General features: G+C 35.1%; 1 protein-coding gene across 1 annotated transcript in view; it reads left to right on the forward strand.

The window, feature by feature from the left end:
- XPO1 (exportin 1) overlaps positions 1 to 23,765 on the forward strand; it is a 40,886-nt gene extending 17,121 nt beyond the window's left edge. The window contains exons 5-25 of the mRNA XM_081265061.1: positions 6,444 to 6,505; positions 6,711 to 6,755; positions 8,776 to 8,957; positions 9,500 to 9,548; positions 9,629 to 9,748; positions 11,320 to 11,448; positions 12,299 to 12,457; positions 13,448 to 13,645; positions 14,455 to 14,593; positions 14,778 to 14,959; positions 15,044 to 15,200; positions 15,284 to 15,447; positions 15,722 to 15,856; positions 16,192 to 16,375; positions 16,765 to 16,871; positions 19,009 to 19,203; positions 20,041 to 20,209; positions 21,384 to 21,518; positions 21,601 to 21,760; positions 22,033 to 22,129; positions 22,879 to 23,765. Coding sequence (XP_081121187.1) covers positions 6,444 to 6,505; positions 6,711 to 6,755; positions 8,776 to 8,957; positions 9,500 to 9,548; positions 9,629 to 9,748; positions 11,320 to 11,448; positions 12,299 to 12,457; positions 13,448 to 13,645; positions 14,455 to 14,593; positions 14,778 to 14,959; positions 15,044 to 15,200; positions 15,284 to 15,447; positions 15,722 to 15,856; positions 16,192 to 16,375; positions 16,765 to 16,871; positions 19,009 to 19,203; positions 20,041 to 20,209; positions 21,384 to 21,518; positions 21,601 to 21,760; positions 22,033 to 22,129; positions 22,879 to 23,025 — 2,915 coding nt within the window. The 3' untranslated portion in view covers positions 23,026 to 23,765. The remainder of the gene's footprint in view (positions 1 to 6,443; positions 6,506 to 6,710; positions 6,756 to 8,775; positions 8,958 to 9,499; positions 9,549 to 9,628; positions 9,749 to 11,319; positions 11,449 to 12,298; positions 12,458 to 13,447; positions 13,646 to 14,454; positions 14,594 to 14,777; positions 14,960 to 15,043; positions 15,201 to 15,283; positions 15,448 to 15,721; positions 15,857 to 16,191; positions 16,376 to 16,764; positions 16,872 to 19,008; positions 19,204 to 20,040; positions 20,210 to 21,383; positions 21,519 to 21,600; positions 21,761 to 22,032; positions 22,130 to 22,878) is intronic.
- The last annotated feature ends 739 nt before the right edge of the window (positions 23,766 to 24,504 follow it).

Below are 24,504 nucleotides of genomic sequence, written 5' to 3' on the forward strand. Positions count from 1 at the left end.
GGTGTTCAGTATATAATTATTCAGATGATTTGCCATTAATACAGTGATTATGTTCTCCAGGTTATTGCTTTAACAATCTAAAGGGTTTCCAAATATTTTTGCTTATTTATTTTTCCATACTGGAAATTGGGAATTGATCCCAGGACCTTGTACATTCTAGGCAGGCATTCTACAACTGAGCCTTTTTTATTCTGAGATGGGGTTTTGCCGAGTTGCCCAGGCTGGCTTTGAACTTGTGGTCCTTCTGTCTAGCCTCTGGAGTAGCTAGGATTATAGGCTTTTGTCATTGTGCCCACAGCAAACAACAGCCTCAACACACACCCACCTCAGCCCCATGTGCTGCCATGCTGGCCTCCAGATTGGAATCCTCTTGACTCAGCCCCCTGAGTTGCTGGTCTTACAGGCATGTGCCACTAGACCCAGCTAAAAGGAATATTTGTTTTGATGAATTACTATACACTTAAAAATCCTTAACAAAAGCTTAAGAAAGGTGAAAGGGAAATTTTAATATGTGAAGTAGAAGAATTTCCAAATAAGGACTGGTTGCTATTCACTGATGCTTGAAAGGAACTGTGACTGCCAGTAATACTAATTATCTTAGCTGTACATGAGAGTCATGATTCAGGTAACCTTCCCTACCCTTTCCCCTTTTTTTGGTATGAGGGATTGAACCCAGAGGTGCTTAACCACTGAGCAACTTCCCCAACCCTTTTTTATTTTTAAAGACCCTGCTAAGTTGTTGAGGCTGACCTTGAACTTTTGCTCTTCCTGCCCCAGCCTCCCCATTTGCTGAGAGTATAGGCATCTGTCACCATGTGTGGCTTCCTTCATTGTTTATTGAAAAAAAAATATTGGCTAATTAATAATTTTTTGTTCTGTAATATATGTAAATTTTTGAGATGGGACTATCTGATGGGACTGGGGGATGTAGCTGAGTGGTAGTGTACTTTGTCTAGAGTTTACCAGGTTTGCATATGAGTACTGCAAAAGCAGGGGTAATATTTTCAGTATTGTGTATGATTGACAAAAGCTTTTCCTCACCCCTGTGCTGGGGATCAAACCCAGAGCCTCATGCATATTTTGCAGGAGCTCTACACAAAGCAGTTTTAAAACTAGTTAATATAACTGGTCTTAGTAGAAGAGGGATGTGTTTTATTGCTCAATTATCAGCTTGCATCCATGTAGTAAATATGAGCCAGGAAAGTGTGTTTTGTTCAATGGTCATAGATTCTTGGTTCCTGTGTTATTTGTTTTTTGTGTATATGTGCGGTGCTGGGAATAGAACCCAGGGATGCTATCTGAGCTACATCCCCAGCCCTTTTTTAAATTTTCTTTTTGAGACAACGTTTTGCTGTTAAACAGTTGACCTCAAACTTGGTGCTCTTCCTACCTTAGCTTCCTGAATTACTGGAATTACAGGCATGTTCATGATGTGCAGTATATTATTTTTTGGAAATATGACTGGATTTTTAGTAAAATTTTTGTTGTGGCATAATGTTATAACACTAACTGTATTTAACCTTTTTTTAAAGTATAGAAATTAATGTCACTAAGTACATTGACAGTGTTATGTAAACATTACCCATCTCCACAATTTGTTTTCATTAACCCGATTGAAGGTGTATTCATTACACGACTAATTGCCTATTACCCTCTTCCTTCAACCCTGGGTGGCCAACCACTCTTCTTTCTGAATTTGCCTATGTACCTCGTAAATGGAATCATGTAATATTTGTCCTTATATCTGATTTATTTCACTTATAAAATGTTTTCAATATTAATACATGTTACAGCATATATCATTCATTCTTTGAAGGCTAAATAAAACTCCAGTGCACATATACACCAATTTGTTTATGTATTTTTGCATTGATGGGAATTTTGGTTGTTTTCATCTTTTTTTACTGGAGTGAATTTTGCTGCTGTAAGCTTTAATAAAATGTATCTTTTAGTGTTTTTTGTTCCATATCTGTTTGCAGTTATAGACCCGTTCGTTTAAACGGTGAATGTTGCTTGTTTCATTGGTACACTCCGGTAACCCCATTGGCTTGGGAAACTGGGGCAGGAGGATTACAAGTTCAAAGCCAGCCTTAGCAGCAAGGCCCTACACAACTCATTAAGATCCTGTCTCTAAATAAAATATTTAAAAAGTGCTGGGGATGTGGTTCGGTTTTTTGTTTTTGTTTTTTTTTTTTAAATGTTTGTTAGCCAAGTGCCATGGTATACATCTGCCATGGAGGCTGAGGGAAGATCATTTGAAACTATGCATTCCAGCATTAAGACCCCACATCATAAATAAAATTGGTGTTTGAGAAATCCATTCTTAAAATGACTAAACATGTAGGCCTAAGTTACAGTTTGTCTAGTCCTACTGTGGAACTATCGTTTATTAACCCCTTTTTAGAATTGTCTAACTATTTTTCTCCCAGTTGGCTATTTGTTCTCACACAAATATTTTATTAAGTGGGAAATCATCTGCATTCCCTTGAATATGTAAAGAAAGAAAACAGCCGTCTTTAAGTGATCATCTTTCCATCAGAGTGATTTGAACAGGTCTAATTTTTGTAGTTGCAGATGGACACAATACCTTTATTTTTATGTGCTTCTAAGGATCAAACCCAGTGCCTCACACACATGCTAGACAGGCAGTTACAGCCCCAGACCTGTAATAAATATTTTCGTTTTGTAATAGGCATTGATAGAGAAATGTACAAAATATACATTTTCATAGCTTGTGAATAAAGTAAAAGAGGTTTTCACAGTGTTTGCAACTAAATTGAACTCATCTTTTCTATACCCGCTTTGAAGTATATTTTTGTTTTTATCTTTTTTTTTTCTTTTGGTGGTGGTGCTGGGTATTGAACCCAAGGCCTTGTGCATGTAAGGTGCAAGCACTCCGCCAACTGAGCTATATCCCTAGCCCTCATTTTTTATTTTCAGACAGGGTCTTTCTAAGTTGCTTAGAGACTCACTAACTTGCTGAGGATGGCTTCAAACCTGTCATGCTTCTGCCCCAGCTTCCCAAGCTGCTGGGATTACAGGTGTGTGCCCATGAGCCCTGCTATGATTTGAATTTTGAAAGTTTTGCTTTTATAGAAATAATGATATCTCAGTATGTTGTATTAATTTCTTCTCAGTATTTAGTGAATTTTCTACATATAAAAAACTCTTGGCAAATACTCATATTTTTTTTACCTTTTACCCTATCATCATATATATCCATTATTTTGCAAAGCAATTCTAAGGGCTAATTATTTTTGCTGTGATTTGTGAGATGATATGTGTGTTCTAAGCCAGCATGGGAGTTATTTAATTCTCGTCTTTTTGCCAAAGTGGAGTTGGCAGCATTCTGTTGCATATTGATATTGAATAGTTGAAACTGATTCTTTCCCCCTGTGCTGGAAAGCAAGCCTTATGCATGGTAAGCATGTATGTGTTCTGCAGGTAGATTAATAGCCAAGCCCTGAGGTTTTTGTTGTTGTTCAGAGTGAGAATAGGGTCTTGGGCCATTTGATTGTTATAATGTCAGTAACCAAAGAATTTACTGTTTGAATCCTTTGAAAATACAAATGATATAGTAAACATGGGAAGACATTAAACCTCAATGAGAACTCATTCTTGATTTTACATTTTTTGGTGCTGGGGAATCAAACCCAGGGCTTCATACATGCTTGGCAAATACTCTACTGCAAGCCGTTGTTCTTGATTTTTATATCAAATTTTATACCACATATTTCAAAGATAAAGCTACTAGAAGACATCCTACGTTTATGTGTACTTTCTGTGTAGTTGGAAAAGAAATTCCAAATTAATGCAGTTTTTACTGAATGATGTCTACAAAAGTAGTCTAATTATGTTTAAATAAGGTTTGTTCTGCATGTTACATTTTGTAACTCACAGTCACTACTTCATTTATCAAATTTCATAATTATTTGTTTAATCTCACACACAGAACTCTTTCTGCTACTTAGAAGCATTTGGATTTTCTATCCTAATGTATTTATTGCATCGTTGGGGGTTTTTGTTTGTTTGTTTGTTTTTAATACCTTTATTTTCATGTGGTGCCGAGGATCAAACCCAGCACTCTGCAAGTGCTAGGCAAACGCTCTACCACTGGGTTTTGTTAAGTACTCAGAGATGATTTTCTTTCTTTGTGGTCTGATGGGGTGCTTAGCCACTGAGCCACATCCACAGTGGCCTCTAATGTGGGATCCTTCTGGTATAGTCTCCTTAGTAGTTGGGATTGCAGACATGTGCCACCAGGCCCAGTTCCTCCAAAGATGGGTTTTTTAAAAATGATGAGGGTGGATTAAATGCAACTACTGCACCATTTTAAAGAAGATAGTTGATATCCGAGAACTTTGATATCAGAGGGCATCCTGTTGATATTCAGGAGTTCCTTTATTTCAATGACATTTTCCAGTTGTCATGTTTTATGCTTTGCCTCAAGTACCAGTGAACTTTAGGAAACCCTGAATCATGGGAAAAGCATCCACATCTTAATATATGCCAAATAGAGGCTGTACTATTACTTTAAGACATTGTCTTGTTCGTTATACAGATTTAAAGTACTGAATTTTCTTACAATGTGGTATTAAAAGTTATTTAATCACAAAATAAATAAAATATTTTAGAGGATAATTTACTTTAGATCCCTCCCCCCTTTCTTAACAGTAAAGCACACTAGGTTCAATCCCAATCTCCTGCCCCTGAAAAAAATCATGGAAAATAATTTAGAAAGAGTTATATGAGTGAGATTGTGGGGCTGGATTGTGGCTCAGTGATAGAGTCCTTGCCTTGATCCTCAGCACCACATAAAACATAAATAAAGGCATTGTGTCCATCTACAGCTAAAAAAAAATAGTAATAAAAATAAAATTTAAAAAGTGAGATTGTTGCTCATTTCAAAAAGGACTGAGGATGTGTAGCTCCTGAGTTTGATATCTAGTATCAAAACAAAACGAAAAACATTATTTTCTGTCTATATGAAATTTCCTTTTGTTATTTACAAGTTATTGTAGAATTAGAAGAAAGTTTCCCTTAAAATTCTTCATTTTATTGTAACGTTGATGACTGGGCCTCGGTATAAATATCAAAGCCAGAAAAATTAACACCAATTGATTACTACTAATTATAGATCTTACATTTCCTCCCTAATGTCCTTTTTCTGTTTCACATTATGTTTATCTGTCTCGTTAATCTCTGAATGACATTTTCTTCCCCTCTGGTGTGATGCTGGGGAATGAATTCTGGGATCTGATACATGATAGACAAATGCTCTACCACTGACCTACACATCCTCTGGTCCTATTATGATATTGCCTGCTCGTTTCTTATTTATATGATTTATTTTCTCTTCATGGATCAGTGTATTTTATGGAATGGAATATGTGTCACCTAATGTTGACAGAACTTTTTTAAGGTTTTATTTGTTTTTATGTTACTGGGGATTGAACCTAAAGGCACTTTACCACTGAGCCATACCCCCAAAGCTTCTTCTTTTAAGACAGGGTCTGGCTAATTTCCATAGGGCCTTCTGAAATTGCTAAGACCTGTCTGGAACTTGTAATACTCCTGTCTCAGTCTCCTGAATTTCTGGGATTATAGGCATGTACCACCAGTCCAGGCAACATTTTAATGGAATGAATATATGAACATATATGAATAAATATTTAATTTATTCATTTTAGTTGATAGACCTTTATTTTTTATTTATATATGGTGCTGAGAATAGAACCCAGTGCCTCTCTACCACTGAGGCAAGCTCTCTACACTGAGCCACAACCCCAGCCCCTTAATGGGATATTTTTTTTATTGCCCTTTTTATTGTATATGTTTCCAATGTAACAGTTAGGAAAATTTGGTACTTGGCAAACAGTTCATTAATCTTTTCTCATACCATATGTATTCATACTACTTTCCATTGAATTTTTCATTTGATATATAGCATTTATTGTGGCCTATTGTATTAGTGAAGTTTTTTCAAGATTAGGAAAGTGTTTTCATGATACTTATAAAATGTATTTATTTTGTTTTTATTGGAGACATTGGAGGAAATTGAAATTGTTAGTTCTATCATAGTTAATAGAAATTGTATTTTCAAGTGCCAGTGAAGGGGAACCATGGTTTAAATGGTTGGATACATTTTCTAATTTGAGTGTCACTTGCTGAGCAAATTAAATTTCCATGTTCAGGATTTGGTAGGTGGGGCTTGAAGACACTATGTTTCAGTTAGCTCTGAAAACTGCATGTAAATCTTCATGATTCATTGATGGTGGCAAAGCCTAAATCAATCATGTAAAAATATTTGCAGTCCTTAATTCCATGTTGTGGGAAATATTCAATTGTTCAATTAGGGAACCTGCCTCAGATCTGTTTGGTATATTATATTAAAGATATGTCACACTAAGTTTTTAAAAACTTCAAATTTTTTTTTTAAATAGGAATAAAAAAATACGTTGTTGGCCTCATTATCAAGACGTCATCTGATCCAACTTGTGTAGAGGTAAGAGGGCTTTTTTTTGAATATTATTTTTGAGAAGGTAAAATCATTTAAATATTCTTGACTAGAATTTACTTTATAGATACACAAACGTAGGCATATTTATAGTAAGTATAATCATTGTCTCCTAGAAGGATTTTTTATGTTAATGTTCTTTGTTAGGCCTTCATTAAGCTCTTACTTAATCTGTTCTTTTTCCCTTCCTCAGAAGGAAAAGGTTTATATCGGGAAATTAAATATGATTCTTGTTCAGGTAAGTTTAAACTTTTTTCATCAGAAAAGTAAACTATTTTTCTTAGGCATACTATTTGACATAATTTAATACTGTTTTATCAAATAAAGTAGATCGATGTCTTGCAGAAATAGCATTAGTAACCTAACAACTATAATATTTATAATTTACTAGATACCTTTTGAAATGCTTAATTGTATGTGTGGTGTGGTAGGAAACTTCGAGTATTTTAGTCTTTTCAATTATATTACTCCATTGTGGATTAGACTGTATATTTGAGTGTCTCTGGTTTTCCATATGACTGATGTAATTTTCTCATTTGCTTGGCACTATATATTTATGTGGTGCTGAGGATCAAACCCAGAACCTCGCACAGCTCTACCGCTGAGCCACAACCCCAACCCCTATATCAAGCTTTTATTCTTATATCTTTGACTTGGTTTTTGACCTTTTTCTAATTCTCCATTAAGTCTTTTCAAACTTACTTTATTGTCTAAATGTAGAATTTTTATATTTATTTATTTATTTATTTATTTTTACAGTATTGTCACAGTACTGTAAGTTTACTACCACTTACTCGTCATACCAGAGAATCTTTAGAAAAATCCCTAGCTTAATTAAAACAAATTATATCCCATGCTGCTTCTTTTTTTATTATTATTATTTTTTGTTGTAGTGGGACACATACCTTTGTTTGTTAATTAATTTGAAGTATTTTGTCAATGGATCTTTAATATTTATTTTCTTGGGTGTATATGGACACAACACAACGCCTTTATTTTTGTGTGGTGCCAAGAATCGAACCTGGGTCCTGCCCGTACTAGGGGAGCGCTTGCTCTACCGCTGAGCCACAATCCCAGCCCTGACAATGGACCTTTAATTAATTAATTTATATGCAGTGTTGAGAATCGAACCCAGGGCCTTACACATGCTAGGCAAGGGCTCTGCTGCTCAGCCACCACCCCAGCCCCTAATAATTTATTTTATGTGGTGCTGAGGATCAAACTAGTGCCTCACCCATGTTAGGCAAGCGCTCTGCAACTGAGCTACAGCCCCAGCCTGTAACATCCCATGCTCTTATATAGTCATGTCAAAATGAATCCAGTGTTATAACTAACAAGACCCAATTAAAATATATATATATATATATATATATATATATATATATATATATATATAGATGCACTTTAAAAATTCCTATGGAGTAGGTTGTAGCTCAGTAGTAGAGCACTTGCCTAGCATGTATGAGGCACTGGGTTCAATCCTCAGCACCACATAGAAAATACACAGATAAAATAAAGGTATTGTGTTCATCTACAACTAAGATTTAAAAAAAAAAAAATCCCTAGCTTATCACATACACAATACAAACTTAAGTCTAATTACGCTTTTTTTTTCTTTTTTGAGAGAGAGAACAAACAGGTATGTTAAATCATCTTCGGAAAATCCAAGATGTATAGATTAAGGCATAATTCTATGCTGGGGAGTATTTTAGTATTTATCAAGGGACTGGGTTGTGGGTCAGAGATACAGTTTTTGCTTCGCATATGCAAGACTCTGATGTTGTATATCCCCAAAACAAAAATTTTAAAAATTTCAAGGCTCACATTCCATAAGAGGAGTCTTTCTCATTTTTGGAGAATACACCCAGGAACTCAACATCTACCATGTAGTTAGTTAGTTACTCCACCACTGCACTACTCCCCAGCATAGAATTATGCCTTAATCTATACATCTTGGAGTCTCCTAAGATTATTTAACACATCTGTTTGTTCAAATGTTGATATTCATACACATTAGAGACAAATGAGACAATAAGTTAGAATAATCGAGCTCAGTCATAGAATGTTTAAGGCAAAGAGAATTTTATCTGTATTTTTTCACCCTGTATGTGGTAATGGGAGTAGCATGTTTTCTGCTTTAATAAAGGGGGAAATGTGGTAAATATTTAATCTCTGCTTTTTAGTATACTGCATGAAAATTCTTTGAAGATTTTACTTGTGTTTGACAAATGAGATGAAGTTCACATTTGTTATTTTAGATACTGAAACAAGAATGGCCCAAGCATTGGCCCACTTTTATCAGTGACATTGTTGGAGCAAGTAGAACCAGTGAAAGTCTTTGTCAGAATAATATGGTGATTCTCAAACTCTTAAGTGAAGAAGTGTTTGATTTCTCTAGTGGACAGATAACGCAAGTGAAAGCAAAGCATTTAAAAGACAGGCAAGTAATACTTTTTCTATGGATTTTCTAAAATTATATCATCAGGTTTAGAGACAACTGTGATCTGCAAAGTGTTTTATTACTTGAGGTAGTTTCATAATATAAATTTGAACTGGTCCTAAAGTGGGTATGTTGTAAAATTGACTCATTGGACAGTATGTGAAGTGTTAAGAGATGTTGTCCTCCTTCAAGACCTGTTTTATGTGATAACTATTCAATCATGAATTCTAAATAAATGATTTATGTCCACTGTCAACTGAATACTTAACTGTCCCTGCTTCTGTGAGTTCCATTTATAGTTAACACTAGGAACGCACCAACTTGCCTTTAGGAGTAAATAGCCTGGATAAATTATAGATATAGCATATTCCTTCCATTTAGTACTTAAAATTTGTTCTTACTACAAAGAATGCGCCAGCAAAGTTTAAGTGTTTAAGTCACTAGTGTCTTTAATTACCACGTTGCTAAACATATTTCAGTGTTTTCATTGCTATGAAATAATTGTGATCCTTCTCTTGATCTCTCCCTCCCCCCCTTTTTAGCATGTGCAATGAGTTCTCACAGATATTTCAGCTGTGTCAGTTTGTGATGGTAAGTGCTTTTAATTTGATTTTATTTTAAAATGAATTATGATAGGAAAATAATTACTTACAGAACTGGTTTTGTTACAGGAAAATTCTCAAAATGCTCCACTTGTACACGCAACCTTGGAAACCTTGCTGAGATTTCTGAACTGGATTCCACTGGGATATATTTTTGAAACAAAGTTGATCAGCACCTTAATTTATAAGGTACAGTGAATGAATACATTTAAGTTAAATTTGTCTAAGTAATCACACATATATCATTATTTTCTTTTTTTTCAAATATTTTTTAATTTTAGGTGAACACAATATATTTTACATTTATGCGGTGCTGAGGATCAAACTAGTGCCTCGCGCATACTAGGCGAGCGAGTGCTCTACCACTGAGCCACAACCCCAGCCCCTATGTCATTATTTTCTTTCTTTTAAAACCCTAACGATCAAACTTATTTGAGAAGGAAAGGAACTGCTTAAGATTTGGGTATAGTTGCACATGTGTTTGGTTTCATCAATTCAAGAGGCTGAGGCAGGAGCATCACAAGTTTGAGGCCAGGCTCAGCAACTTAGTGAGATCCTGTCTTAAAATAAAAGGAGCATATCAGACTTAAAATCCAGTGATTTTGTCAATTATCCACGGAATTTTGTTAATTTATTATGTTGTTACTGTGTGTGTGTGTGTACACACACACGGGATTGGATTTAGGGGCACTCAACCACTAAGATACAAGTCACAGAAAAGTGATATTTCAGTGAAATGAAGAGTATATTTTACCTGAAATTTTTAAATGAGTCACGTGTGATTCTGTTTTGCATTTATTCCTCTATCGTTAAACACTGTTAACCTAAGAGTGATGTGATAGATGTGATGAATACTATATTTTATTGGACCTCATAAAAGCAAACTATTGTATCTTATTTGAAATTTGTAGATTAGGGTATATCCTGTTTTTTTAGGCTTCTAGTGCTTGCTAAAAATGGTGTGCCGTTTATACCTTCTCAGCAATAGAAGATAAAACATTTTTCTATACCTTTACTAAATTACCTAGTTACATGTTGACAATCATCTAAAATACTAAAAATCCAAAGTGCTGGGTCCTATTTAACTACATAGGAAAGATGTCTGTAGATGTCATATAACAGGTCCTGAAAAGTTTCTAAGCAAATTGTTTTTCAGATGTCTAAGGTCACATCAAAAAGAAAATACAGGGTACTCTTAAGCATTTATTGTATATTGGGCAGATAGTGAAATTTATTTAAAATATGTACCAAGGGGCTTGGGTTGGTGCTAAGTAGTAGAGTGCTTGCCTAGCATGCATGAGGCACACTGGGTTCAATCCTCAGCACTACATAAATGTAAAATAAAGATTGTGTCCACTTAAAACCAAAAAAAAATTTAAAAATAAATATGCAAACTTGCCTAGCATGTGCATGACTCTGGGTTTGATCCATAGCACAGCCAAAAACAAAACAAAAAAAACAACAGTGAGTTCTAAGGAGGATAATAAAAAATGTGACCACACTATGTGCCTGAGAAGTTGAATAACTTCAATTTCTATACTTTCTCAGAAGATGACTGTGATGTAGGAAATACATATTAAGGTATTTTACGGGGGTGAGGAGTGTGTGTGTATGTGCACGCGCGCACACATGCACTTACAAAACAATACTTTAATCCATTTACCTGTTTTTGCTTGTATTGTGTTCCTTATTGTTAGCATCTACCTTTAAGTGTTTTTGTGCTGTTTTTAATTTTATGCTTCTCCCTTCTTTTGAACTAGTTCCTGAATGTTCCAATGTTTAGAAATGTCTCTCTGAAGTGCCTCACTGAGATTGCTGGTGTGAGTGTAAGCCAATATGAGGAACAATTTGTAACACTATTTACACTGACGATGATGCAGCTAAAACAGGTAATGCACCACTGTCTGAAAAAGAGACTGAACAATTTTAATATCTTGGAAAACATCTTCGAGTGTGTATATATCAGCTATCATGACTTCACATATATAAAATATATTGTTATCCCCAAATGCTAAGTGATTTATACTTTCTCAGCAATAGAATATGAAAAAGATTTTATTTTATTTTTTAAGAGAGAGGGAGAGAGAGAGAGAATTTTAAAATTTATTTTTTAGTTTTTGGCGGACACAACATCTTTGTTTGTATGTGGTGCTGAGGATCGAACTCGGGCCGCACACATGCCAGGCGAGCGCGCTGCCGCTTGAGCCACATCCCTAGCCCTAAAAAAGATTTTATATACCTTTACTAATCCTGGTTATGTTGACCATCACATGAAAGCCTAAGAAATGAAGTTCTTGGTTCTATCTTAACTACAAGTGAAATATGTTTGTGTAAAATCAGTAGTCACGTAGAGGTTTGAGCACTCTGGAAATTCCTTGAAATAAAGGTTTTAGGAATATTATGGTAATCTTTCTTGTAGACATCTGAGCATGCAGTGGGAAACTTGGAAACTGTTTACCAGATCTGCTTGGTATCATATCTGAATTACTTGTTCCCAGCCCTGGTTGGATTAGTTATCTGATAGGTGGTCTAGGAAGTCAGTCATATACTATATTACTGATTGTGATCTGAATGGATTATTTTTCTTTGAGAAAAATCAAAATCTAGGTTATAAAAGGAATGGCAGACCTAGGCATTCACTGTATGTTTTGATATTAGCAAATGGGTGTCAGAATCTTAGAACTCTAATCTCTTTTGTTCTGTAAATTGCATATTGATAGTCTATTTTTCAATTTTCAGATGCTTCCTTTAAATACTAACATTCGACTTGCATACTCAAATGGAAAAGATGATGAGCAGAACTTTATTCAAAATCTCAGTTTATTTCTTTGCACCTTTCTTAAGGAACATGGTCAACTTATAGAAAAAAGATTAAATCTCAGGGAAACACTCATGGAGGTAGGCTTTATGGAACCTTGGTTCCTGAAGTTCTCTATATAATACTAACAACTTTTAAAAATATGTGCCTTTCTTCTAAAATGTATGTACCTTTTGAAATTTCTTCTTATCTGTTACTTTACCTCCTCATAATAAATGTTCTCAATTCTGAATTTGTTATGAGGCATTATCCTTTACATCTTACTTTGTGTTCTACATAAAACTAGAACTAAAAATCAAACATTGCTTCTAAGTCAAAAAACACTTTTTAAGTAATTGAGGTGACTGATACAACAAAAGTTTGGACTAACTGGTTAGAGTGTTTACTAAGCGTGTATAAGACCCAGGGTTCAATCCCCATCATTGCCCTCCTCCACACACACACACACACACACACACAATTTAATAAAGTTGTATAATTCTATGGCAGTTTAGTATATTCAAAATGTTGTGTATCCTAAACATTGTTTAGTTTCAGGATATATTCCTTATCTCCAAATGAGACCCTCTTAACAATCATTGTTAAGAGGGTCTCATTAACAATCATTACTCTGTATTCTGGCAATTGCTTCATAACTTTCTGTCTCTGTGGATTTACCATAGTCTGGTTATTTCATATGTGAATCTCACATGTGGCTTCTTTCACTTTAGAATCATATTTTAAAGATTCCTGTAAACTTTACCTTCCTTCATTCTTAATAATTGAATATTATTCCATTGTATGAGTATATTAAGTTTTGTTTTATCTATCCAGTTTTGATGGACATTGGACTTATTTCTACCCTTTGGTTATTGATTCCAAAGACATTTTTAAAAGGCTTGAGTAAGCTGTATAATGATTAACAACTATTAAAGACATTTTAAAGTATTACAGGGCATGTCTGAAGCAGCATTATTTGTTTCAGAGATGTTATTTAGTTTGATGCTTAATAAAATCTGAGTTGTGCTTTAAAGATTATGGAGATAGGTTAGTAATGTTTAAGAATTTAATTGTGTTGGTCTTACATGTAGGCCCTTCACTATATGTTGTTGGTATCTGAAGTGGAAGAAACCGAAATATTTAAGATTTGTCTCGAGTACTGGAATCATTTGGCAGCTGAACTCTATAGAGAAAGTCCATTTTCTGCATCTGCTTCTCCGTTACTATCTGGAAGTCAACATTTTGATGTTCCTCCCAGAAGACAGCTGTATTTGCCTGTGTTATCAAAGGTAACATTAAAGTGATTGGGCGAGTGCTCTTTTTCTTTACTGTAATTTCAAAGATTTCATGGAAATAGTTTGATAAATCTATTTAATGAGCCAGTTACAAAAAGAAAGAATCTTGACTTCTCAATTAATGTTGAAAGCTAAAGTAGGAGAAGGATTGACAGCTTGCAGTTCTAAGCCAGGCCCCATGGCAGAGCCTTGTAATAGGTAGGTAAAGGCAGGAGGATCCCAAATTTGATGCCAGACTTGGCAGTTTAGGATAACCCCATCTCATTGTTTTTAAAAATGATTATTTTAAGTTGTGTTGCTGTAGCTTGGTAATGCTCTCTGAGGCTCAATACCAAGTAGCGGTTGGGTAGAGGATGTAGTTCTCAAAAGCAAGGTCCTTCCGATAGCATTAGCATCATCTATGAATTTATTAATACTGATTCATTAACTATTACCATTCTAGTGAATGAGAACAAGAAACAAGAAGTTTGATTATTTTGAGTTCTTTTAAAACACATGGTTAAATAAGGTTTTGAAAACCATTATTGTAAGGGCTGTGTTGATGTAGTGTAAGCTCACTGGTAGAGTGTTTGCCTAGTATGTGTGAGGCACTGGGTTTGATCCTTAGCACGACACAAAGGTATAAAAATACATTGATGATATTTTAAAAAGATCCATTGTAGAGATGCATTTTATATATTTTCTTAATAATTTTATTTTTTTCTGGTACAGTAATTTAAGTCCATGCTTAAAGTTTTTCTATTTCTACATTTGAAGTTGATTTCAAATGTCTAATTTTTCTTGATTGGTTTATTATTCAATAGGTTCGTTTATTGATGGTTAGTCGTATGGCTAAACCAGAGGAAGTATTGGTTGTAGAAAATGATCAGGGAGAAGTTGTGAGAGAATTCATGAAGGATACAGATTCCATAAATTTGTATAAGAATATGAGAGAAACATTAGGTAAGTTACCATTAGTTTCATTATTGGTATTGTGAATGTATTCTTGGGTGGAGAAAACTAGGAAAAGTGCTGTACTTTTTGAATTTTTCAGTAGGTATCTTTATTAATGTACTATTACTAATGAAAATCCTTTGGTTTGTGGAGTTTTCCTCTTTAAACATTTGGAACTTTTTCTTCTTTGTAGTTTATCTTACTCATCTGGATTATGTAGATACAGAAAGAATAATGACTGAGAAACTTCACAATCAAGTGAATGGTACAGAGTGGTCATGGAAAAATTTGAATACATTGTGTTGGGCAATAGGCTCCATTAGTGGAGCAATGCATGAAGAGGATGAGAAACGATTTCTTGTTACTGTTATAAAGGTATGTGGCAGATATGCATGAAGTAGAACCGTTTGATGGGAATATTTTGTTTTGGTAAATGACTAAATTTGTCTTATTTTACAGGATCTATTAGGATTATGTGAACAGAAAAGAGGCAAAGATAATAAAGCTATTATTGCATCAAATATCATGTATATAGTAGGTCAATATCCAAGGTTTTTGAGAGCTCACTGGAAATTTTTGAAGACAGTCGTCAACAAGCTGTTTGAATTCATGCATGGTAAATCCGTTCAGCTTTTCATGTGTTTGATTTAGGTTTTACTTTTGTTGACCAAAATAGATTAATGTTTTTTGTCTTGTTAGAGACCCATGATGGAGTCCAGGACATGGCTTGTGACACTTTCATAAAAATAGCTCAGAAATGCCGCAGACATTTTGTTCAGGTTCAAGTTGGAGAAGTAATGCCATTTATTGATGAAATTCTGAACAACATTAACACTATAATTTGTGATCTTCAGCCTCAACAGGTATGTAATGGGCAAATGAACATGTTATTTTTATAAAGTAAGCACTATATATTCATCCCAACCTACTAATGGTTTTAGAAGGAGTGCCATTTTTTAATTCATTTCAAATGTTTTTGTGGTTAAATTTTCACAGGCGGATACGGTAACAACAGATTATTAGGCTTTGGCATACATAATATAATGTTTCAGTACATTTGTAAATGCTTTGTATGTGGTTTTCCTCAGTGGGCTAAATAAGAATGTGAAAGTAAAACATGTTTGCTTTTTAAAATAGGTTCATACATTTTATGAAGCTGTGGGATACATGATTGGTGCACAAACAGACCAAACAGTTCAAGAGCATTTGATAGAAAAATACATGTTGCTCCCTAATCAGGTGTGGGATAGTATAATCCAGCAAGCAACCAAAGTAAGTTTTTGTTTATTTTTCTGGAAGTTCAAGTGGAATTGAATATGACTAATATTTGTATTATCCTGTTTTGATCACAAGATGAGAAGATTAACTAATAAATACTTTTGGGGACTAGGGATTAAAGGTAGTGTCTATGGATATAAAGAACACACCCTGCCAATTAGCTATGCCTCTATCCCCAGTAATGAAGACTTCTGCGTTTATTTTCGAGTTGTTGTTTTATATCAGAAATAATAAATAGGATGGTGCTTTTGCATAAGGGAAGTATTGTGGGTGTCTGTGCTTTAAATGTTAATAATTACAATGACAATTCTTCTTTCCACCAACTCCAGAATGTGGATATACTGAAAGATCCTGAAACAGTCAAGCAGCTTGGTAGCATATTAAAAACAAATGTGAGAGCCTGCAAAGCTGTTGGACATCCCTTTGTAATTCAGCTTGGAAGAATTTATTTAGATATGCTTAATGTATATAAGTGCCTCAGTGAAAATATTTCTGCAGCTATCCAGGCTAATGGTGGGTAACTCTGAATTATTATAGAATGATAAGAATGCTATGTAACGAGTCAGTTCTTTCACTGCTTTAGGTTAAACTTCATTATTTCTCACAGACCTGTATCAACTTTCTGAAGTCCTAGATGACCCTGGACATTTTCTAAACAATTGTATGGCCTTTGCTCTGGGGGTATAGCTTAATGCTTGTACCCACTTGGCATGCACAAGGTCCTAGGGTGATTCCCTGTTCCCTTCCCCCGTTCTCAGCCATGAACCTTGTCTTAAAAGTTTATTTTCCAGTAAACTCTGTACTTTTGGCTTAAAATTTTTATGTTAAACAGAAAGTAATGGTATTGCAGAAACCCCTAATTATTAATTTCAGATTAGATTCTAATTGATCCTATTTTTTAGGCGAGATGGTTACAAAGCAACCACTGATTAGAAGTATGAGAACAGTAAAAAGGGAAACCTTAAAGTTAATATCTGGTTGGGTGAGCCGATCCAATGATCCACAGATGGTAAGTAAAACTTGTTTTGATAGCTTTTATGTTACAATATTCTGCTCTCCCTCCCCCCAAATCTGTTCATCAGTAAGAGAAAGTATGAAAGAGTGGTGATAATAAAACAAGATAACTGAGAATAGGTTATTGTTTGATTTCCACGGACAGGGGAGGTTTGATTAATGAAGCTTGGATGCAGTTTTTGTGTTCCCCGTGATGGAGCAATTTATATAGCTGCATAACTATCATTTGTTTTGTAATTGAGTATACACATCAAAGATTTAATCTAATGTGATTTCCAGGAACTGAAATAGCTTTGAGAAATTAAAACTGGCCTGATATGCCTCAACTTGGAAATATGTGAATTATTCTTAGGTATTGTTATGTGTTTTTCTTCATTTGAGCTTTGCATAATTACCAAAACATCCTATCCCATTACAGTTACTATTTCAATGGTGGTTAACAAAAAGTGTGCTGTATACTTTAATACTTTGGAAATTTCATATTGTTCTTTATGAGGATTTATTTTTCAAGAATCTTATTTGAAACAATTCTTAAGGTTGTTAACAAAAATTGAAATGTGTATTGTGTGATCAAAACTGTATTAAGTGCTGAGGATGTTTAGCTCAGTGTTAAAGAAATTGCCTAGCATAGGCAAGCCCTTGGCCTTAGGTACTGTCACCAACAACAGAAAATTGCAGGCAAAAGATGAGTTCAAAGAAATTTTGAAGGTGATAATTTATAGTAGCTTGGGCAGATTTCAGGAGCACAATGAGAATGATGTTACGTAATACTGTGGGTTAAACCCTGGCAGGGCCTGGCATGGCCTAGGCAGCCAGTTGCATTACCACTGAACTTGGAACCCTACCTTTTTTTGAGATGGAGTTTGCTAGGTTGTCCATCCAGGCTGCCACATCCAGCAAATTTTAACAGACTCATATTGTGTATTGTAGGACATTAATAATAGTCCTTTAGTCCTTTTGTGGGGTTGGGGGATAACCCAGGATTGAACCTAAGGGTGCTCAACCACTGAACCACATCTCCAGCTGAGTAGTTCTTAGGACCTTACCGCTGAGGCTGGCTTGGAGTTCATGATTCTTCTGCCTCACCCTGTTAAGCCACTGGGATTAAAAGTGTTCACCAACCACTGTCTCCAGTTTATTAATAGTCGCCTTAAATGAAATATGATTTATTTATTTTACGTGACGTACAGAATGTATTTTGTATGTGTGTGGTTGTGGTGCTGGGGATTGAACCCAGGGCCTTCTGCATGTTAGGCAAACACTCTACACCAACTGAACTATATCCCCAGTCCCCAGAATCTATTTAAAAAAAAAAAAGTTAATGGTTTTGGAACAGTTGTAGGATTTTTTTTTTTTTTAAGGTATTGGTATTAATCCAGGGGCATTTAGCCACTGAGCTACATCCCCAGCCTTTTTTTGTTATTTATTTTTGAGACAGGCTCTTGCTAAGTTGCTCAGGGCCTCACTCAGTTGCTGAGGCTGACTGAACTTTCAACTTCCTTGCCTCAGCCTCCTGAGCTACTGGAATTCCAGGTGTGCATTACTACACCCAACTCCAGTTCTTTTTCTGAGAATGTCTGGTTGTTATCTTTTGTTTTTTAAAATACTTATTAATTTGTATACATTGACATGTCTTCTAGAGGTTTAGTATGATTCTTGGAGCTTGTAGATATTAATCCATTTAAGAAACAGGTAAATTAGACACTCTGATTTTAATTTACTTATATATTATTCCTAGAATCCTGGTCCTGTCCTAACTCGGAGCCAATAACTAAATTTTTCTGCATCACTTTTCTTATAGAATAGATTTGAACCATACTGTGTCTAAGAGTCTTTCCAGTTTTAATTTTGATTTTTCTGGTCTCTCCTGCTAAAAACAAAAGGGAATAGAGGTATAGCCTAGTAGGAGAACATTTATGTAGCATGATGCCTAAGGCTCTGGGTTCAATACCCTGTACCCCCACTCCCACCCCAGTTTACCAGAATGAAAAGAAACTTTTTTATTTAGTGTAGAAAAACTTACTAAAACACAGGATTTCTATTTTCAGCAGATAATCAACCTAAGTCTTAAAAACTGTTTATAATAATAAGTACCTAGATTAAAACTTGGAAGTTTTTTTCCCCCTCAACAGGTAGCTGAAAATTTTGTTCCTCCTCTGTTGGATGCAGTTCTCATTGATTACCAGAGAAATGTCCCAGCTGCTAGAGAACCAGAAGTGCTTAGTACCATGGCCATTATTGTCAACAAGTTAGGGGGGCATATAACAGCTGAGATACCTCAAATATTTGATGCTGTTTTTGAATGCACGTTGAATATGATAAATAAGGTATGTGATTTATATTTTAATTAGATAATTGGAAATATTGGGATATTTCCTCAATTCTTGAATATGTAAGTGGTATTTCTGAGTGTAGCATGATTTTCAAGACTCAAAATTAAACATTTTAATGTCTAGGTCAGGGTAATGTTGTTGTTGTTTTGTTTAATGTATACAAAATCTTGGTAATAACCAAGGATAGGCCTGGGGAGATAGCTCAGTGGTACAGCTCTTAACTAACATGCATGAGGTCCTGGGTTTGATTCCTCAGTACCACCAAAAGAAAGATACTGTCTATGTGGAAAGAGGTGGGTAAGGGCTGGGGCTGTAGCTCAGTGTTTTAGCACTTTCCTAGCACATGTGAGGCACTGGGTTTGATCCTCAGCACCACATAAAAACAAATAAAATTATGTCTGTGTACAACCTATATATATGATAACACCTAGGAATTAGTGATGAAAACTCAAGGAATGTCTAATATTCTTTTAAGAAGGTTGTTAACCCTGAAAGAAAAGTTGGATGTCCTGTTTCAGCTTCCCAAATTATTAGGATTACAGGTGTGTGCCATCATCCCCAACCAAATTACACGGACTTTGATGAATTTGCTTTATGAGTATGTGGGCCTTCTAAGTTCATTAAATCTACTTCATGTGTGTGGTAGGCATAGTTTCACCACCCTTGAATGGTGGGTTCTATTTGCTTTGGATTTACCATTGTGGGGCATTTTTTCTTATGGGATCCGTTGATAACTCAGCAGTTATATTGAAGTAAGCCTTTCCCTTTCCCTCCAGTCTCACATAAATAAAGCATTAAAATGTTAACTTTGTTCCCATCCCTTATTTTTAGGACTTTGAAGAATATCCTGAACACAGAACGAACTTTTTCTTACTTCTTCAGGCTGTAAATTCTCATTGTTTCCCAGCCTTCCTAGCTATTCCACCAACACAGTTTAAACTTGTTTTGGATTCCATTATTTGGGCTTTCAAACACACGATGAGGAATGTTGCAGATACAGGTAAATACACAGAAAAAGTATACTTAGATTCGATTCAAATTCTGTACAGGAGATTCCCTTTCATCCACTGTTTCAGTTCTTAAGGTTTTCCTGAAATCAACCAAGATCCTAAAATATTAAATGGAAATTTTTCAGAAATAAATTCATTAGTTTTAATGAATAGTTTTAACTTTGTAGCATAGTGAAATCTTCTGAGCTGCCTGGAATAGTTCATACCTTTAGCATATGCATACTCCATATGTACTGCCAAAAGTGTCTGATAATATGTCATTAATCTCTTACTCTGCCTGGTTTATAAATTAAATTTAGATACATGTAGGAGAGAACATAATGTATACAGTGTTCAGTATTTTCTTGGTGTCAGGTTCCCACTGTGGTCCTTGAAACAGCATCTCCTATAACAAGGGAGATTGTCTGATAAAATATAGTTAATAGTTGTAAATAGGTTAGTATCACTTCATTTGTCTTGATTTTTATTTTTGCCTTTTTTATTATTTTTACATGACAGCGGAGTGCACTACAACTCATGTTATATGGCATATTTTTTCATTTCTCTGGCTATACATAAAGTGTATTCACACCAATTCATGTCTTCTTAACATGTCCTTTTGGATAATGATGTTCATCACATTCCACCATGGTTTCTAATGCCCTTTCCCTCCCACCCCTCTGCCCTATGTGTGGGTGTCTAAAAGTATTTTAATCAACTATTGTAAAGCTTAAGTCCCTAGGCAAAATTGAGTTGTGCCAAGAAGGGCCTAGGTATGGGTAGGGAGAACATCACTTAGACTTAGTTCCATATCCTCAGTAGTGGTTTTTTCCTTTTCTCATATATGCTTTTTCTCTATAACACTTAGGACCAGCTAGGGCGAGTGAAAGAATATTCTGGCAATGTAGGTTTTTATTTGTTTTAAAATAGTAATTTCATGTAACAGTAAATTCCACCTAACTTTGCTACCTGTTTTAGGGAGTATATGTGTATTCAGCTGAGCTTTCAGAAGTAGTAAGAAGGTTAGGGATGGTCTTTATAAGTAAGCCAGCTTTCAATGTAGTTGTACTCCATTGCTGGTTCACAATTAAATTGAAGTACATAATTTTTAGTCCTCAATAGAAGAGGGGAGAATAAATTTGTTTATTGGTTGGTAATGATTTTACATTGATCTTTCTCTTTCAGGCTTACAGATACTTTTTACACTCTTACAAAATGTTGCACAAGAAGAAGCTGCAGCTCAGAGTTTCTATCAAACTTATTTTTGTGATATTCTGCAGCATATCTTTTCTGTTGTGACAGACACCTCACATACTGCTGGTAAGAATTTAAACTTGTTAAAATGTTAAGTGTTCTACTTGTTAAATTTCATCTGAGTTAATGATTTCCTTCTCATCAACAGGTTTAACAATGCATGCATCAATTCTTGCATATATGTTTAATTTGGTTGAAGAAGGAAAAATAAGTACACCACTAAATCCTGGAAATCCTGTTAACAACCAAATGTTTATTCAGGAATATGTGGCTAATCTCCTTAAGTCTGCATTCCCTCATCTACAAGAGTAAATTATTTTTATAAATACTACATTGTTTGAGTTTTAAAATTATTTTGGTGGGATATTGAGGATTACAACTTACAGCTGAGGTCATAACTCAGTGGTAGAGTGCTTGCCTACAATGTGCATGGCCATGGGTTCAATCCCAGTAAATAATTTTAAGAGTAATTTTGTAAACTTTTAATGCTTGGGGGTTTGGGGGGTTTTTTGTTGTTGTTGCTTATTTGTTTTAATATTATTTAATGATTTAATGCTCTTTTTTTGTTTGTTTTTTGTAGTGCTCAAGTAAAGCTATTTGTGACGGGGCTTTTCAGCTTAAATCAGGATATTCCTGCTTTCAAGGAACATCTAAGGGATTTCTTAGTACAGATAAAGGTATGTAATTATTTGCAGTTAAATATTAATGCTTAGTGCAATTAATTGTATCAGAATTAGTAACTTAATTCACAATGTGTAAAACAGGTGTGCTTTTAAAAAATGTACTACTGGGGCTAGGCACAGTAGTCCCAGCAGCTTGGTAGTAGTAGGCTAAGGCAGGAGGATCGAGATTTCAAAGCCAGCTTCAGCAACAGTGAGGCACTAAGCAACTCAGACCCTAACTCTAAATAAAATACAAAGTCGGGATGCGGATGGGCACAGTGGTTAAGCACCCCTGGGTTCAAACCCTAGTACCAAAAGAAAGTCGGTATCATAGGATGTTGAGTATTTTTTCTTCAAAATGCATTTATTGTGTTGGAGGTTCTATCTTTTTTATCCCTCACTCTACAGTCAGGATTCTTATTATCTTCCACCTCATCCTCTTTAATGGCTCAAACTGTAAGGAAGTACCCTCTTTCCTTTGTTGCTGTAGAGAGTGTACAGAATGTGATAATTACCTGAAGCCCAGTTGTGGAACCCAAGAATATAAACAAACTTGGTTTTACCACTATCATTAACCTTAGGAGAAACGCCTTTCTTAATATTGTTGCATCTGAAGAATATTTAATATTTGGGATCGTGCTGTACCTACCTTGTAACCTCTTTATTTCCAACAACATTGGGTTTAACTCAGTTATATAGTATTGTATTAATATACTAGAGCTTAAAACCCAGTTAATATATTAATGTTTCTACTCTTTTCACAGGAATTTGCAGGTGAAGACACATCTGATCTGTTTTTGGAAGAAAGAGAAACAGCCCTTCGACAGGCCCAGGAAGAGAAACATAAACTTCAAATGTCTGTCCCTGGCATACTTAATCCACATGAAATTCCAGAAGAAATGTGTGATTAAAATCTGAAGTCATGCTAGGTTTTTTCCTCTTCAACTCTTGTTGGCAGACAAGAATAGTATCTGGATATTTGTCGACCAAAATGATGCCAATTTGTAAATTAAAATGTCACCTAGTGGCCCTTTTTCTTATGTGTTTTTTGTATAAGAAATTTCCTGTGAAATATCCTTCCATTGTTTAAGCTTTTGTTTTGGTCATCTTTATTTAGTTTGCATGAAGTTGAAAATTAAGGCATTTTTAAAAAATTTTACTTCATGCCCATTTTGTGGCAGGGCTTGGGGGGGAGATAAAAATTCAATTTGAACATATACTTGTAAATTCTAATGCAAAATTATACAATTTTTCTTGTAAACAATACCAATTTTAATTAGGGAGCATTTTCTTTTAGCCTGTATTTCAGTCTAGAAGAAAAGGTAATGAGTAAAACAAATTGCGTTGTTAAAAGGATTATAGTGCTGCATTGTCTGAAGTTAGCACCTCTTGGACTGAATCGTCTGTCTAGACTACATGTATTACAAGTCTGTATGGCAAGTTTGCAGCAAGATCATGTGCATATCATCCCATTGTAAAGCAACTTCAAAAAATATGGGAACACAGTTAGTTATTTTTACACAGTTCTTTTTGTTTTTGTGTGTGTGTGCTGTCGCTTGTCGACAACAGCTTTTTGTTTTCCTCAATGAGGAGTGTTGCTCATTTGTGAGCCTTCATTAACTCAAAGTGAAATGGTTAAAAATATTTATCCTGTTAGAATAGTCTGCATCTTTTTAACAACTCATTAAAAAAAACAAAACAGAACTCTGGCTTTTGAGATGACTTATACTAATTTACATTGTTTACCAAGCTGTAGTGCTTTAAGAACACTACTTAAAAAAAGCAAAATAAACTTGGTTTACATTTATTTTCCCTTTATCGACTCAAAATTATTCTTGTATTAACGGATGTGGTTTTAAGATTTCTAAGGCTTAGTCTTGAGGGCTGGGGTTGTGGCTCAGTGGTAGAATGCTTGCCTAGCATGTGTGGGGCCCTGGGTTCAATCCTTGGCACCACATGAGGATAAATATATTGTGTCCATCTACAACTAAAAAATAATTAAAAAAATAAAAGGGTAAGTCTTGAGCCTTTCAAATGGTGGGAGAGGTAGGAGCAGTGGCTCATGTGTATAATCCTAGCAATATGGATTCTGTCTTTAAAAGGACCAGGAATGCTGGGCTTGGTGGTGCACACCTGTAATCCCAGCAGTTTGGGAGGCTAAGGCAGGAGGATCACGAATTCAAAGCCAGCCTTAGCAAAAGTGAGGTGTTAAGCAACTCGGATCCTGTCTCTAAATAAAATTCCTAAATTCAATCCTCAGTAAAACCCCCATCCCAACAAAAAGGGGGGGACCAGGCAGGAATGTAGTTCAGTGATAAGCATTTCCAGGATCAATTCCTAATACCCAAGAAATGGGGTGGGAGGTTGTTATTATAACGTCAAGCCAGCTT

This window comes from Spermophilus citellus (genome assembly GCF_964194105.1).
Source record: "Spermophilus citellus genome assembly, chromosome: 13".
Classification (NCBI taxonomy): domain Eukaryota; kingdom Metazoa; phylum Chordata; class Mammalia; order Rodentia; family Sciuridae; genus Spermophilus; species Spermophilus citellus.